This window comes from Paralichthys olivaceus, chromosome 15, assembly GCF_024713975.1.
Source record: "Paralichthys olivaceus isolate ysfri-2021 chromosome 15, ASM2471397v2, whole genome shotgun sequence".
Lineage (NCBI taxonomy): Eukaryota > Metazoa > Chordata > Actinopteri > Pleuronectiformes > Paralichthyidae > Paralichthys > Paralichthys olivaceus.
This window is the reverse complement of record NC_091107.1, coordinates 20315303-20331862: the sequence shown is the minus strand read 5'-3', so window position 1 is coordinate 20331862 and position 16560 is coordinate 20315303. Positions and strand designations below refer to the sequence as shown.

General features: G+C 39.6%; 1 protein-coding gene across 2 annotated transcripts; it reads left to right on the top strand.

Moving 5' to 3' along the window:
- The first annotated feature begins 801 nt into the window (after positions 1-801).
- samsn1b (SAM domain, SH3 domain and nuclear localisation signals 1b) lies at positions 802-15594 on the top strand. Of its 2 annotated transcripts, none has more exons than XM_069510197.1 (15): positions 802-992; positions 2509-2643; positions 3344-3387; positions 3670-3710; positions 4507-4587; positions 4749-4846; positions 7119-7245; positions 7336-7727; positions 10466-10543; positions 10677-10793; positions 12911-13040; positions 13451-13602; positions 14404-14604; positions 14698-14848; positions 15228-15594. In XM_069510197.1, exons 1-15 carry the CDS (start codon positions 969-971, stop codon positions 15392-15394), a joined length of 1938 nt encoding a protein of 645 aa, XP_069366298.1. In that variant the 5' UTR covers positions 802-968; the 3' UTR covers positions 15395-15594. The 2 variants fall into 2 exon arrangements, with proteins under 2 accessions (XP_069366298.1, XP_069366297.1); XM_069510196.1 differs by having other exon boundaries at positions 10674-10793.
- Positions 15595-16560: the final 966 nt, after the last annotated feature.

The following is a 16560-nucleotide window of genomic DNA, read 5'->3' as shown; positions in this document are numbered from 1 at the left end:
ATCATGGATGGTGGATCGTGGATCATGATTGCCGACATATGTAATATTGCTCGTTATCTTCTACCATTACTGGCTATACCAGTCATTATTGCTATAGCTGCTCTATTCATCTCTGTCAGACCTTTTCTTTTGTAAACATCCTTGATAACACTGATACACGTCTCTATTTACTTTAGACACTGTCTTTTTTTAAGAGTATTGTAAATATCATTATTTTGCTGCTGCTCTGCTACATGAGACATCTATTGCACGTCTGTGTCATAGACTGTATATAAAACGTTGTGCATGTCCTGGGAAAGGGATCCCTCTGTGAAGGTTTTAAGTTTTTTCCCTGTTAATAGGGCTTTATTGGTAAGTTCTTCCTCAATGTAGTCGAGGGTTAATGGCACAGGTTGTGGTGAGGCAAACTGTAAACCATGAATATGGGCTGTACAGATATATTATTGATTGATTGATTGTTTGACACATTTGAGATCAAAACCTTATGGAATCTGTGTTCTGTATTCTGCATCAATAATAACCACACTAATAATAATAATAATAATAACAACAATAGGTTTTTTTCTGAGTCAACAGAGTGTAGAGGTTTAACTTCACTTAGTGATTAGTTAATCTCTACGGGGTCATTATCCCAATCATTTCAGATAGATGCCAAACAAAGCCAGCCTGTTTGTTGCCTTGTTGTTACGGGTGGCCTGGCTCTCTCTGAGGCCAGGGTTGGACAGTGACGGCTCACTGCATCTATTGGATTATGTGAGGGATTTGAAAGCAGGATTAGGCTATTGGGCTGTGGACAGCATGGGGGCTGCTCGAGCCTTTACATCACAGGGGTGTGTTAGATTGTGGGTGTGTGTGTGTGTGTGTGTGTGTGTGTGTTTTGGTGGGAGGTTGGCATGTGAAAGTGTGTTTGTGCCTTCCAGAGGCGCGTCTCCACTTGGCTCCATTGTCTGTTGCGCGGACCGTCAAACATGAACCTGTTCTGCTTCACACTGGTAAGAGACTTCCTCTCCTGAACTCCTGTAGATTTGAGGGTGGTCTGCCAGGAGCTTGTTCAGTCTCAGAGGCAGAGGGAACTCTGCGTGCCACTGTGGGACACGCTGGTGATGTTATTGTGGCTGACAGGGATCTGAAACGGGCTCTCTGGGGAGCGAGAAGACAACTGCAACCAACTTCTCTCTAAGATTCATAATGTTCCTTTGCTGTGTGCTTGTAGTTGCTGGGTTTGTTTTGTCTGTGTACAACTGTAAATGTAATATAGTTATTTAATTCAATTCATCAGTAGACGTGATAAATCCTGTCAACATGGCACATTTTCTAACAATGTAACAACAACTTAACATTGCACATAATGTTATCACTGTCGAATTACCTCCATAAATATTCTTTAATATTCTTGATTAAGGAAGAATGTGCATATTGGCGTCATCATGACAAAATGTAATGATTATAATGATAACATAAATCATGAGACTGAGTTGAGTGCTGGTGATGAATTAAAACTTTGCCATGGGACTGCCTTTTATTTGTATTTATAGCCCCTGTCAGAACATTAATGGATGATCAGCAATAATTTACAACATTGAATATGTCAATGCGATGCTTTCGTCTGCACTCGGTGCAGATTTAGGGATTTACTCTCAGGTAGGATTCTGAATTTAGCAACATGGACAGTACAAGATGTCCTCAGCCTCCTGATCCCAAAACCACAATAACACATTAGATATTCGGCTCAACACCCCAGATTTATGTCAATAGTTAAAAGCTGGCGTCTTACTCACACAGGTGTCAGCACTGAGCAGCTGACTCTCTCTGTGTCACAGTCTTCGGGTTGAAATGGCAGATCAGTCCCACCCTGTTCGGGACATATAGACACATAGTGACTGTGATGATGAAGCTTCCTCATGAAGGACCGTGCAGTTCACGAGAGCTCAGTTCATGGTTAAAGGTTGTAGGTGTGAGCCTCTGTGCTTAAGATTTATACTTACCTGGCTGTGGAATGTTGGATGCGTCTCCCTAAAAGATATTGACGGTCCACATGAACAAGGGGGTAATAATCGAGAAGTTTATATCATTTTTTAATACCAGGCATTTTTACATATTTTTACATCGCACTTCTCACACAGAATATAATCAGCCTTTTCCCACGTCCAGACATTCAGACTAAATCTGTGTTTGTAGCAGATTGCTGACCTGCCCTGTTCAGGAACTGAGAAAATGAAGCAGAAGAAAGTTCAGCACAGAGTGATGGATATTGATTATACATGTTTGAGTGACACGCTGTACATGCAGAGTAATTACACCAGTGTAGATGCCAAACTGGTAGATTAGAAGACATGTCCACCTGCCTCTGCCTTAAGGCTTTTCATTGATTTTATATTGTGTAGTTGGACTGATGACTGATTCCAGTCAATTCCTCCCTGATGAACCTCAACAATGAGTTTGAACAGTGTGAAACAGTGTGGGCTGCTTTTGCTATGTAAAAACGCTGATTGCTCTTTTTACTCCCAGGCAGGCTCCACAGAAAGTTTATATGAACCAGTCTCCAGCCAAACACTGAGGGAAGCCCTGCCCAAGTACCAGTGCAGCCCTGCTCTGCTCAGGTGTAATCCTGAGTGGGGGGGCTCAGAACCATCCATCACTTCTGTGAGTGTCCGTTGTTGCAGCTGAACACCCCTCTCCTTCAAACAAATAGACAAAAAACATATGAAAGGAAAAGTGAAAATACCACATTACACTTTCAACAAAATAGAAAAAGTACTTGCTTCAAAACTCTTTTCTAAACTAATGGAATTGTCTACTGTGTACCTACATTTTGTTTAATACTACAACACTGACTCCCTCATCATAACACAAAGGATGATCCTAGTGACAACACTTCCATTGTCATATTAATTCAAATCAAAAGCCTCTCCTGAATCCATTGTTATTCATTGCAGTGTAATGCAATGTATTTTAAAAACGTGCTTGACTAGAAGATAAACGTATCTAAAAGTAAAATCTACTTTAGTAAAGTACAGATACATTAAAAATGCACTTTAGTACAGAAACAAAGTTAATGCACTTTCTTACATTCCACCAGTGTATATGCTTCTGATGTGTGTGCAGTGTGATTAATGAGAAAACAAGAGAAAAGCAATGCTTGCAGCTCTGTGAGGTTTTTACTAAGACACAGAGGTTCTTTGAGCTAAATGCTAACAGCCCGCTCATGTAACAATGCTATCGTGCCGATGTTAAGCAGGTGTTCTCCCGCCTGCAGCATCAAATCACATCATAAGATTAAGAATGTTGACAAATGGCGAGTGTATCCTATTAGCTCTTTTATACTTGGTTTTGTTTCCCCAAGAGCCAACCTGAGAATGCAGTGAAATTGAAAAGGAGCGGCAAAAGGTATGTGAGATTTTTTCGCTCACTTTTTTCATTTCAGTTCAATTCACTTTTCTATGTATAGCACCAAACCATAACATCCGTTATCTCAAGGCCCTTTAAAAGTCGAGATCTTACAATAGTATAGAGAAATCAAACAGTCCCCACATCAGGCTTTGTTCAGTAAAATGTTGAGTGAACACAGACTGCATTTCTTAGTGACTCTTTCTTTGTTTTGATTTCTTTCTTTTCTTTCACTCATTAGAATCAACTCTTCTCAGTAAATTAAAGTGTTTGTCATTTCAGGTCATGTTTACCGACATCACCCTTGGACAATCAGACCACAGGTTGGTAGATAATGACCATATTCACTCACTGTAACATGCATCCCTGCGTCGCCTTCAAATCACCCTCGCCTGGAGCAAAATGCTGCAGCTAAGATTACTACTGTTTATTACAAGTATTTTTACAAGAAAACATGACCATATTGGGGCAAAGGTAGTGGGCCGTCCAATAACCATAAGGTTGGTGGTTTGAGGTTTGATAGAGAAAGTGCAGCACATACATGCACCATATGAATGTGTTGATAACAAAAACTGTCCTGTAAAGAGCTTTGAGTGGTCATCAAGACTAAAGCTCTATATAAATACAGATAATTTTTCATAACACTGATGCTGATTCTAGCCTTGCTCCACTTGCTTCCTGTTCGTTTTCACATTTATTTTTTATTTTATTGATGACTTTTAAAGCCCTATCATGGATTTACTTACTCCCTATGAGCCTGGACACCAAGATCTTCTCTCAGAGCCTGAGTATTAAACTAAAGGCTGACATGCTTTTGCAGTACAGGCCTCCAAACTCTGGAATTACTTCTCAGTTGAGTCATTTAAATGTCTATAATTGTATTGTTTTACTGTTATTATAACTATTATTATACCATTATTATTTTTTAATTATTATTATTATTATTGTTATTATTATTAGTTTCCAGATGATTAGGACTTAATCTACTAACCTTGGGCTCACAAAACTCATCTCGATTACATGTGAAATGTGAATGAATCTTTCTGTAAATGCAGCTACAATGGGACCAATGTGTCCCCTGGCTCTTCTTCTTCTTCCCCTCCACTTTGTCTGTTGCAGAAAAAGACATTCAACATGTCTGCTGGAGGTCTTCTGGTGACGAGACAGACTTGTCTCATCTAAACAAAGTTCCGAGCAGAGGTGAAGAAACATGTTGGCGTGTGCAAAAGTAAAATGATCGTCATAAGACAATGGCCGCGTTTTGACCTGATGTGCAGGATGCCTTAGTGATGTGTATGTTTGACAGTAGATGCTTTGAGGAGGAAATGAAGCATTAAGTGACGTGTTGTTTCATGGTGCAGGGATGTGTGAAGCTCGCTGTCAGAGCAGCATGACGACAAGAGATGACAGAGTGAAAGAGCTGAAGTGTGACAGGACGCAGACAGATCTATCCGCTCAGGTAAAACCACATTACTGTCACCTTACAGAGCCACATGATGAATGTTGTGTTCAAAGTAAAAACCAAACCCTATTATCCAAATAAACAAATGTCATTCACACGAGGACTCAATCACTTTAGTGCCACAAATGATAATTGTTTCCAAAGCAGAGGGCAGAGTTTAGTCTTATGTAATCCTGTACACACGATGTGACAGACACGCACGTAGATACCTGGCATACCTGGGTGTTTGTGCACGTGTTAGTGCACGTGAAGGAAAGTGACAGTGGCTGTTTACCTTTGCTTCTTTTCAACAGTTATGTAACAGAGGAGGGGGAAAAAAACACAGAATTATCACATCACAGTAAAGTAAAAGTCATGTAAGGTTTAAATGTGTCAACGCAGAAATGTGGCCGATGCTTCAAGTGACTTCAGCGTCTTTATGTTCTTTGTAGGAAGGTTACAGGAGGGAAAAAGTGAATGTAAAGTAAACTGGAGGGAGGTCAGTTGTATGTCAGCCAAATCAGATCCACTCTTCACTTTAATCTGCTTTATAATCTTTAATCTCCTTTATAGGGACCTTTTATATCTGCCTTGTGTTTCCTGTATTTTGTACAGGTTGTTGCTTTTCTTGCCAACAGCTGATAGTTGAGATGGGAACATCAGAACGGGGCAGCAAGGACACAAGGGAACAAGTGATAATGCAGTGTCCTATAGGGTCATGCTTTAACTTGAATGTATATTCAGATCCTCTACATATGTAAAACAAATAAATCACACTGAGAAGACACAACGTTACAAATAGACAAGTAAAAATACAGAGTCATTATCAGATAAATTAACTTTAAGTACAAGTATTCTATTAATATACATGAAATTATTAGCTTGTCAATAAAAAGTACAATATTTTACTGGTAAATAACAGTATCAGCCTCCATGTTTAGTAGAGTAATGAGTCTAATGTCTGATTTATGTTTATGTCAAGCTTCCTCTAAATTCAGAGGGAAATATTATAATTTATATTAATAAATATTAATATTTTTAACCACAGTTTGATAAACTCATGAAAAGCAAGACATTTTTTCAGAGGTGATGTATATAAAGTAGTTTAAGAGGCTGCTTACACACTGATGGAGACAACAACCTAATGCAGCCATTTATTATAATTTGAAACTGGAACCAGTTTTTCCATGAGGTCTTAAAAGTTAAATTATCGAATCTAATTTCATGAATTCAAAAGCGTTAAATATTTTAAAATATTATGTAGCAGGTACAGTGTGTAGAATTTAGTGACATTTAGTGGTGAAGTGTCATGTTGCAGCTGAATACTCCTCGTCTCACCCTCCCCTCCCCAAAATGACAGAGAACCTGTGGTGAACTTCAGTTGTCATGAAAACTCAAAAGGTTTTAGTTTGTCCAGTTTGGACGACAGTAAAAAACATGGCGGCCTCCACAGAGAGGCCCCCCCTCCATGTCAATATAAAGTATTTATATATAAAGGTCCCATTCTATGGTAAAGAAAACAACAATCTCAGGTCTTAGTTATGTTAATATTGCTACTTCTATTGTGCATAAAGTTTGTATACATGTTTCAGTGGCATGCGGAGTTTATGATGTCTCCTTGTGTTGTAGTTCTTTCTCACCATATATAACACGCTGTAATAAAACTACAAACAAGACCGTCAGGGACCTGTTTACTAGACTCACCTTAGCTGTGTAAGGATTATGGATTCCTGCTGTGTCTGCCTTTAACTTACACCAGTGAATGTAAATTGCCATTTGTGTTTAAATGGAACTATACGGGCAGTCAGAGAGCTCACAGAACAGTCCCCTTATGAAAAAATATTTAGATTCACTAGATCCAGATTTTAATTTGTATCTGCACCAAATAAATATCAGTCCCAAAACATGTCTGAATGTCTCCATTAGCATCTGTGACCTGGATCTGCACCAACATCTCTTTTTTAACCCACACCACGTCCTTCAACCTGCTCTTTAGTTTTTGCATAATCCGGCTATAAAACAGACAAACACAGAAGAGCACAGAACTTCCTTGGCAATAATATAATATCTTGTTACAGGTATTCATTTCAAGTTTTTGCAGCTCATACAGACAGTTAGTAAATCTGACATTGTTAATAAACACATGTATATACATTAATTATAATATAAAAGTAGTAAGCAATGGAAAATAACTCACAAACAAAAATCACAACACAGAGGTGTGAAGTCTGAGTGATGCTGGGTGTGTGTGCACACTGCTTTAAATGCACAAACTGTTTCTTCATTCCAGGCCAGTCAAACTGCAGCTGACACAGCAGAATCCATTCACAGCAAAAGAAGACTAAAGAAGTTACAGAGTCTGGCACAAGCAAAGAAGGGACATCAGAGTGGAGGAAAGAACACATCTGGGAACAATGGTGAGTTTGTGGAGGCGATTTTCTTCAACCTGTAGAAGAGGAATTATTGCACAATTGAAATAATTAAAAACAACTTCTGCTCATCTTTAGACTGTTTGGCAGATGTGTTGAGAAACAACAATCCGGTGCTATCCTGCATCGGCCAGGGGAAGAGAACAGAGAAGTCGAATAAAGCTGCTGCATCACCACAACAGGCCAAAGAACATGAGGATTCAGAGGAGGAGAGCATTCTGAGCCCAAGGGTTGGAACTCATCTGTGGAGCCCATTTGAGTGTCCACAGCCCTGGACTCCTTTCTACCACACCTGCCAGCAACCTCGACAGGAGCTGTGGGCGTGTGGCGGCACCTTGTCACTGCCTCGCACCAGAGAGTGGGATCGTTTCGAGACTTTGATACAGAAACTGGACGTCAAGCAGCCCATCAGTCCGTCTCCCCCACAAATGATCCGCTCCATCACAGACCTGCACCTCTCACAAAACACAGTAAGACACACAGCAGGTTGACTTTTCCACTAACGCAGAAGTGTCATCTTAATGAATAAATTCACAATTTTTCAAATCTGATTTGGATTTTTAAACTTCCCCCATTTCTGCATCTCTGAATGATTAAAACTGTTGAGTGTCTTGCCAGGAGGGGGGGACACTGAGAGCAGTTTATTTGCTTATTGAGTAAATGTCTCTGTCAAAAGTGGGGTAAGTGATATTAATTCCATGCACTTTTTATCAAATTTTGCTAATATCTCCTCCTGTGTGCGCTGATAATCCGCTTTAAATACACATCGCTGGCTCTGTCTGTGGGAAACAAAGAGAGTTGGACGACCCAAACAGCACAACCCTGTTCCTGCTTGTGCACGGGAGAGATGCTGCTGGGGCGACGACACGTTGCTGTCTCCACGTGGGCAGCACCCAGTCCCAAACATGTGCAGCATGGGTGTCTGACTATCTGCTTCTTAGGGTGTTGCTTATGTCTGTGGTGGCTGATTCCAACTTATTGAGATCAGTGATGCACCTTGGCAATAAGATAAGATCAACTTTATTAATCCCACACTGGGGAAATTGCAACGTGACAGCAGCAGAAGGGCATTAGGATAGAGACAAATAAAAATATAGAAATAAGAATAAAAATATACATGTATGTATGTATGTATATGTATATATATATATAATAAGAAATTAACAATATACATTGATACCGGAAAATTCACAGTGATTATTGCACATGAGAGTGGAGAATATACATTGGGATGTAACAATTCACAAGAATTGCACACGCACCCAAAATTGAATATAAATATTGCACATCAACAGTTGTTCCCCAAAATGACTTTCCCACCTTTAAAGTGTTCCAACATGTTGGAAGTTACTTCTCCACCAGCTTTTCACTGCTTCTGCTAATGAAAGAAAACCATTGCAACTGTAGAGGGGAGTAGCTCCCTGTCCCTGTGTAAAATGTGACACGTGGGATCTTTAAATAGCGTTTCTTTGTGAAGCATTTCTTTTGTGCCAAAGTCCAGTAGAGAGCAGCACAAAGGCCCCAGTCTCTGAGGTGTAACATTTTGTGTTGACGCAGTTCATAATGCAGCCTGCTCCCAGACCTGCACAGTGTCATTAAGCTGTGCCTCGCAGGGCCTGACTTTGTAATTGCACCTCCGAGCTCCTCGGGGAACATTCAGACCATCCGAACAGTAATTGAAATGTCCACTAATACTTGTTTTCTTAAATTGCTCTTATGATTTTCTGAACCAAAGCTTTTTACAGCTGAGTTGCACTTTCAGCCTCACTACACACAGCTAATGGCTCCTAAAGTGCTGCTTAATAATATTATAATCATGATCACAATCGTAATCATGTGGAAAGAAAACAAATGTGATGACATTAAGTGAGACTGTGTATAGACCATCCTGCTCACAGTGGCTGGTGCACAATGTAATAACTTTTCCCCTAAGAACCTACAATTATGAATTATTGATGTGTTTATTGATGAGTTTATGAATATGTTTTTAACATTATACATAGCTGGGAAGAATGAAGCCGCTAGAAAGTTAAATGTCAGAGCACATGATTGAAGAAATTATACAGATAAAGGGGAGATTATCTTTTTTAACATTTCAATATCAACTGACTGGTCCTGCATCAGTGTTGTCTGGTGGAGCAACTCAGAGAAGATAACCCAGGGGACTGGTCACCGCTTGGGTTCAGAAACCTCACATTTCTGATCCTGTATCAGACAAAAGATGCTTGTCAGTTGCATTATGTGAAATAAACAATAGAGAACATCTGGAGTTTAACCTCAGGACTAAAGTTAGGATATCTCAGTCTCTGCTGCTTTGATTTGGACAATTATTAATGAATTAAAAAAGTATCTCTGACTTAAAAAAACAGGTGTTCAGACAGTTTAGAATATATAATAATAAATCTATTTGTATGGCACTTTTCAGAACACAGTTACAAAATGCTTTAAAGATTAAAATCAAAACAGAGCACACAGTCAATGTAAAAAAGAGGACATAAAACAGAGTGTAAGACCAGATAGGTGAAAAATATAGATAAATATAGATAGAGAGACAACAGCGATAGGCTAAGATAAGATCAATTCTCAACTTAGCCAGTGTTGTGATGAGGATGGGTGTGTTATTCAATGCAAGTCATTTTTTTATAATACATATCCATAAACAGTGAACATGTCTGTGGTTGTAACCTGTTTCTAGTACAAACACATAATCTATTAATGTGTCAGAGCAGTAACGGCCAGTGTTGGGAAATGATCCAAGAGTGAATGTAGCAGATGTTCTGAGCGCAGAGCTGAATAACTGATAAACTGAAGCTAACGACCAACTGTTTTTATACTGTCTCTCCTATAATGACACTTATGTTGGAATATGAGACAATGAATCAGCAGACCAAGATCATTTGAACTGTAAAAGATTATACTGGTAAAAATAACAGTGAACGTTTCCCCATGTTATAATAAAATAATATATCTTTAAACATAGCACAGTCAAATACAACATGGTCCTTAAAATACAATTTATACACTATTTTGACTCGGGATATAAAAATGACACCATATCCAGCTGTATTGCTGCCAGGGGTTAACCTCATTTCTGAAGACAATCATAAACAGGGATGAACACAAAGTGTTTGGTTGTGGGGGTCACACAGAAAGATATCAAGCACATCTGTCACTTGAAACCACTCATTCAAATCTCGTCTTTACCCAGATGACCAGATTTGGGAGATTTGACGCCTCCTCACAACGCTCGCCTTTAATGAAACCGCAGGATGATGGAATCTGTGCGGTAAGAAAAACCCACCTCCTCAATCTGCCAGCATGTCTGTCTAGGAAAACATCCTCCACCACACCAAACATCCGGTGTTTAGACTGGGAGGAGCCCTCTGTTTACATGGTGTGTACTTTTTAAATCCAAGCAGGGGCAGAAAGAGGATCCACTCAAATCAAGGCTGCAGGAGGAGAAAATGGAGGCGTCACCACAGACAGACAGGAAGCACGTCGACACCCCGCCGGAGAGAGTCGTGACAGCCATCCCCGTACGTCTGGCACCCGGCTCATGTTAACACAACCAGTTTGAAGTTCACTGCTCCCTGCATTTGGTTCACACCTCATGAAGTAACATCTGTTTACAACCACACAGCTGTCAGCCCCACACCTGCTCTGCCAGGCTGCGCATTTATCTATCACTGACTGTTTCACACAGAGCTCATTACATGCTAATGTTGACATTAGCACTGATAGGGACTGATTACCGGCAGGTTATCTAGTTAACCTAAAACATGAGCTAAACCAACAATGTGACGTGAGGAGTTCATGGGTACTGATCATATTTTTTATTATTGTCAAGGTGTCAGCTGTATTTTACTGCACCTTTCTAATCATGCAATTTGACAATTTGGGGTTCAGTATCTTGCCCAATGACAACCTGGCATGGGCAATAGACGAGCCAGGGATCAATCTGGATCCTCTGTATGTCTTGATCAGGTTCACATATTTGCAATACATGCCTGACCAGCATAAATTACTGATTAATCATCATTTGATGAAAATATGCAATGACGTGTGAAGAATTAAGAAGTGTATTGAATTCCTCTGATAAGAAATTCTCACAGAACTGCACGTCACCTGGATTTTACTGAAAACAGTCTGAAGGGGGCATCTGGTGGCCTAACGGCACATTCCACATAATTACAGCATCCATGGTTGGATCCCTGGCTGCATGGGGACCGTTGTTTCATGTCATACCCCTCTCTCTCTCTGTGACCTAGTTTCTCTCTCTATCTTTCTCCCCCCCCCCCCTCTCTCTCTGAAGTATTATCCAAAAAAAAGGAGGAGAAACAGGCCACAGCTATGGCAACACAAGTCAGGATGAAGCATTAAGGAATTTTTATTTATCAATTTACACTGATGTTATACATATTACAATTATATGCAAGAAAAATCACTTGAGTCTATAGTCACAACAAAACAAAACACACCAATGTACAGGATTTGTGTTGATAGAAATGTAAAAGTGTTTTGAACAGACACTAACATGCTGCTGAAGCACCATCACCAGTATATAATAGATATTTCAGCCATGTTAGTTGTTTTGAGGGTGACAGTGTCAGTGTGCTGTTTTAGGCCTTTCAAAATTTAATTTGTGATATGTTAAATTCAAAATAAATGTTGAGTTCTAATAAATTACATCTATAATATGAATCCTGTCACATTAGATGATAAAATAACACAATGTTGCCTTATGACATCCTCCTGGGACTAGATCCCTGTGTTACATATCAACCTTCAGACTTTACTGTTGTTCAAAACTATACACCAGACAAGTGCATATTCAAACACAATGTCATTATAGAAAATAAATTACAAAAATGAATACAAAATTAAATAAAATGAATATGAAAAGCTAAAATAGAAAAGACAAAATAACTTTAAAAGCAGCATTAAGTATAAATAGCTCATGTAACACAGCATATATAGTATATTGCACAAAATTAAAACAACTGTGTATTGTGCACTCGTATATTGCATCAAGGCAGAAAAAGAGAAAAAACAGGGACAAACTGTTTTGTGTGAGTGTGGGTGATTGGGCGTTATTCAGAATAACAGAGCCTGCAAACACCTTTCAATTTTAGAAAGATGCATTTAGTCTATTTCTACTTTGAGCTCTCATAAATACAACCTAATTATTCCCAGGCATCCAAAATCTGGCTGACAAATTCAGAGCCCAGTGAAATCATGTGTTTCTGTGTTTAAGCTGCGTGCCAATTCAGAAGCTTGTTCTCAGGTGGATGGTGCCAGAACAGTCCGTGGAGTGAAAGTCCCTGTACAGGAACAGGAAGTTAAAAGCTGAACACAGGTAGCTGGGGATTACGCTCGTCACACACCTCCTAGGTGTCAGCTATAAAAAGCAAAGGCAACTCTTGCAGGATTAAGTGTTTTGCTTGCCAGAGGAGCTGCGTGTCCCAGCGTAAACTGGGATGCTGAGCTGTTCCGTCACATGAGGAATCAAACGCGGCAGCTTAGGGCTCCGACTCAGTTTTCTGGTTGGTCAGCGGCCTCTTTTGTTTGCCTGCAGTGGGAGATAACAAATGATAGAGAGCATAAAAAAGCGTACGAGAGAAAAAAAATGTGATTTGGTGTTTTGACTGTGCAGAATGGGGACACAAAGAAAGATGAGGTGATGAAGGAGGCTGCAGGTGGGCGACGGTTCACTAAAAGACACAGGAAGTCCACTCACTCTGTGGAAAGCCTCTACAGCCTCAACAGTGGACAAAGCTCCTCAAGTAAGCACCTTCAGGCAACTCATTGAACTGTGCAACTCCTCCTCCCCTCTTTCTTTTATCCCTTTCTTTAAATGCACTCATTTATAGAGCAACACTAACCTTTGACAAACCAAAAAGAATTCAACATCCTCTTCGATCTCTTATTTGATCAATATATTAGTATTACTTATTATCCACTTATTTTTAATTTTATTGTCTGCTTTTGTACTTTGTATTTAGTTTGTTCTTGTGTTTGTATTTTTTTGTTTTTGGATGTGTGTTGAATTTGTTTTTTTCTATATCTACTTGTATCATTGCGTTCAGGGCCCCCTCAAATATGAGATGATAGAACCCTTAATCCTAATGAAATGTCATACATAGTAATCAGCTCAGGCTTTATTGAGTCCTTTTGTTTGCGTGTTGTTCCCCAGGTGGAGTCACCAGTGGGTCAGACTGCTCCAGTAACAGATGCAGTCTGAGGCTGGAGGACGATCTCTTGTGCACCAGACAGTTCTGTGGCAGAGCCAGAGTCCATACAGACCATGTGCCAAGTCCATACGACACAGAATCCCTTAAACTCAAGGTAAACAAGTCGAAAGAGTAAATGCTGATGAAATAAACCATCTGTATTTGTGTTTGTATTGTACTGGGGCCATTTTGAACCCTTGAATGACAGTCATCAGCCATCCATATGTTTTTAAAACAAAAGAAAGGGAGTGGACTCAAATGCAAACAATGCTAGTAAAAGTTCAACAGGTTCACAGGAGATCAGCAGAACCAACCAAAGCTTTTCCAAAAACATTGAGCAAAAACACGATCCAAAAAAAACAGGCAAAGTAATACACAAGAGAACAGAACACAGGTGAACTGAAAGACAAACTGAGAGTGAGAGGAGAGCACCACCTAAATACACCATGGGAGCTAACAGGACACAGGTGATTGCATTTAGGGCGGAGCAGGTCATCTAAGTGGAGGGAAATGGAACAATGGCAGGAAGTGAAGGGATCTGAAATGAGAGGACAAGGTACGTTCACGAAATAAAACAGGAAATGAACAAAACACTAAACAACTAAGATATGAGATCAGGTGTTACAGTTTTTAGTGGCATTGCTCTTGGTAGGTATGGATATAATCGTCCATTTGGTCAGGTTGGTCCACTACTGTAATGTTCTCAAGAGACATAATAATAATAACTATAATTAATAATAATAATTTTAAAAATACACATTTAAGAACATATTTTTCAGGTTAAATATTTGTTTTATTGGCTGTGCAAGAAGTTAGTTATTTGGCACATTGTCTTTGTATGATGTTGTTTACGTGATGTTGGTGCATTTTCCCTGAATAAGTAAATGTAATCAATTTCAACCAAACTTTCCTGTAGGTGGGAGATGTGATTGACATCATCACCAAGCCCCCCATGGGAATATGGAGAGGCATGCTGAATGGCAAGGTGGGAAACTTCAAGTTCATTTATGTGGACGTGCTGAGAGAGAGGAGTCCTGAGCCGCACAAGGAAACACAAACCCCCAAAGACAGACACAGGTCAACAGTCCAGGAAGTGTTAAAGCGCCTCAGTTTGGAGGTATTAAGTTTTTATTTGTTTGATCTGACGCAGCAACAATCATCTTCCATTCTTGAGGGTGTTCACCCAGCTTGTGAATGATGTTTTTCCCAGGAGTACTCCTCGGCCCTGCAGCAGAGCGGTTACCAGACAGTAGAAGACTTGATGAGGCTGAGCGAGCATCACCTGATGGAGCTGAATGTGACTGATCCAGAGCACAGGCATCGTCTGCTCGCCGCTGTCGACTCCCTGCAGCAACTGAGCTGTGAGTAATGGGAAACACAGAAAAGGTCATCCAAGGACGGTGTCATCATGCACATTTGTGACATGATAAAACTGGAAAAAAATGCACCGAGACGTTTGGATTCAGATAGGAAAAGGGAGAAGTGGCATTACGCTTTAAGTAGATAAGACAGCGAGGGTATCCAGGCTACTAAAGAGGTGAGCTAAAGAGGTCAAGGATAACAGGATAACCCCAAAGAGCATTTCTCAGAATAGAGCAGGACACACAAGGGCGGAGGCTGCACACACACAGGCCGTTCAGCTGCAATACACAGGAACAATAGCTGTAAAGGATAACTTACTGTTCATCTATTCCAGCCTCTGACAGTGCATCCAACCAAGCTGTCCCCTCTGATTTACAGCCGATCGTCAGACGGAGAATGAGGCTAATCAGGAGGCCGAGACCCCCGGTAAAAACACGAAGGCAGATATGAACAACAGCTCAAGGGACTCGGGCTGCCACGACAACACGGCAGAGGACACAGAGCTGCACAGTCCCTCTCAACCAGCGGAGATGACGGCTTCATGAAAGCAATCCATTCTTCATCATGCCTGCTTTATCCCTTAATGTGCTGCTGAGATGACTTGTGAATCAAGCACTGTTTGCAATGAGGTGATTTGACGTGCACTAAAACGCCCATGTGGAGCATTTACAACAGCAAATCCTTCAACTCCACTGCTGGTTCCGTTCATCCATCTGTTTCCTGAAATTAAACATTTTGTGAATGACTTGGTTTTAGCATGTTTACTTCTAATGTGGATCATAACAGTCTCCCCATGAGATTAATTAATGCTCATCATCTGTATGCAGGGTAACTGTACAGTTGAGTACTCCACTGTCAGTAACATGAGTTTTTTAAACTTTGCATATTTCTAGGACTGCAACTAGCAGTCATTTTTATTATATGTTCATGTGCCAATAATTTTCTCAATTAATCATTGAATAATTCGTTTGATGACAAGTTAGAAATAATATAATAATACATTTATTTCTACAGCACATTTCAGACATAAAATACAGCTCAAAGTGCTGTACAATAAAATCAAAGAAATAAGGTAGATCAAAAAGAATGCGTTAGCAATAAAACAAAGACATGAGATAGAAGCATAAAATGAACAAAAGGTATAAGAAGAAAAATAAAGACAATGGTCTTAATAAAAGGATAAAATTAATTAAAAGCAAGATCATTAGTAATTTAAAAAAGTAATTAGGGATCATAATCACCAAAAATGGTTATGTCCTCAATACTGATGTCTTATCTGAACATTAAAATAAAATCCAAATATTTTCAAAACACAGATGTCATGTTCAAATGTCACAGAGTTAAAGAAAATTCATTTTGACTATTTCGCTTGAAAGAGACAATAATGATTAATCAGTTATTAAAAACGTTGCTGGTCATTTTTTAACAGATGAATTGAGGATTTATGTGATCACAGCTCTGCAGAATTCATCTTTTTGATACTCACAGTGTAATGATGCTTTCTATCCAAATACCTTCTCATGTTGCACACGTGGACACTGTTGATGCATTTCTGTGGTTTGAATCATATTTACTCAAAATCCTCTGGTCAGCTGACATGGATGTAAACATTAACAGATTACATCTCAGCACTATATCAGTATGACACAGGTAGTTTAGTGAGCAGTGACCAAGTGTGGTTTCTGTTCCAATTTTATCTTAAGCTGCAAAC

What these genes read in the sequence shown, in the direction of transcription:
- samsn1b (XM_069510196.1), top strand. Translation starts at nt 969, where the DNA reads ATGAACCTGTTCTGCTTCACACTG. An exon ending in CAGAACCATCCATCACTTCT is followed by an intron (nt 2,644 to 3,343) that starts GTGAGTGTCCGT and finishes TGTTTCCCCAAG; the next exon opens with AGCCAACCTGAGAATGCAGT. An exon ending in CAGAATCCCTTAAACTCAAG is followed by an intron (nt 13,603 to 14,403) that starts GTAAACAAGTCG and finishes ACTTTCCTGTAG; the next exon opens with GTGGGAGATGTGATTGACAT.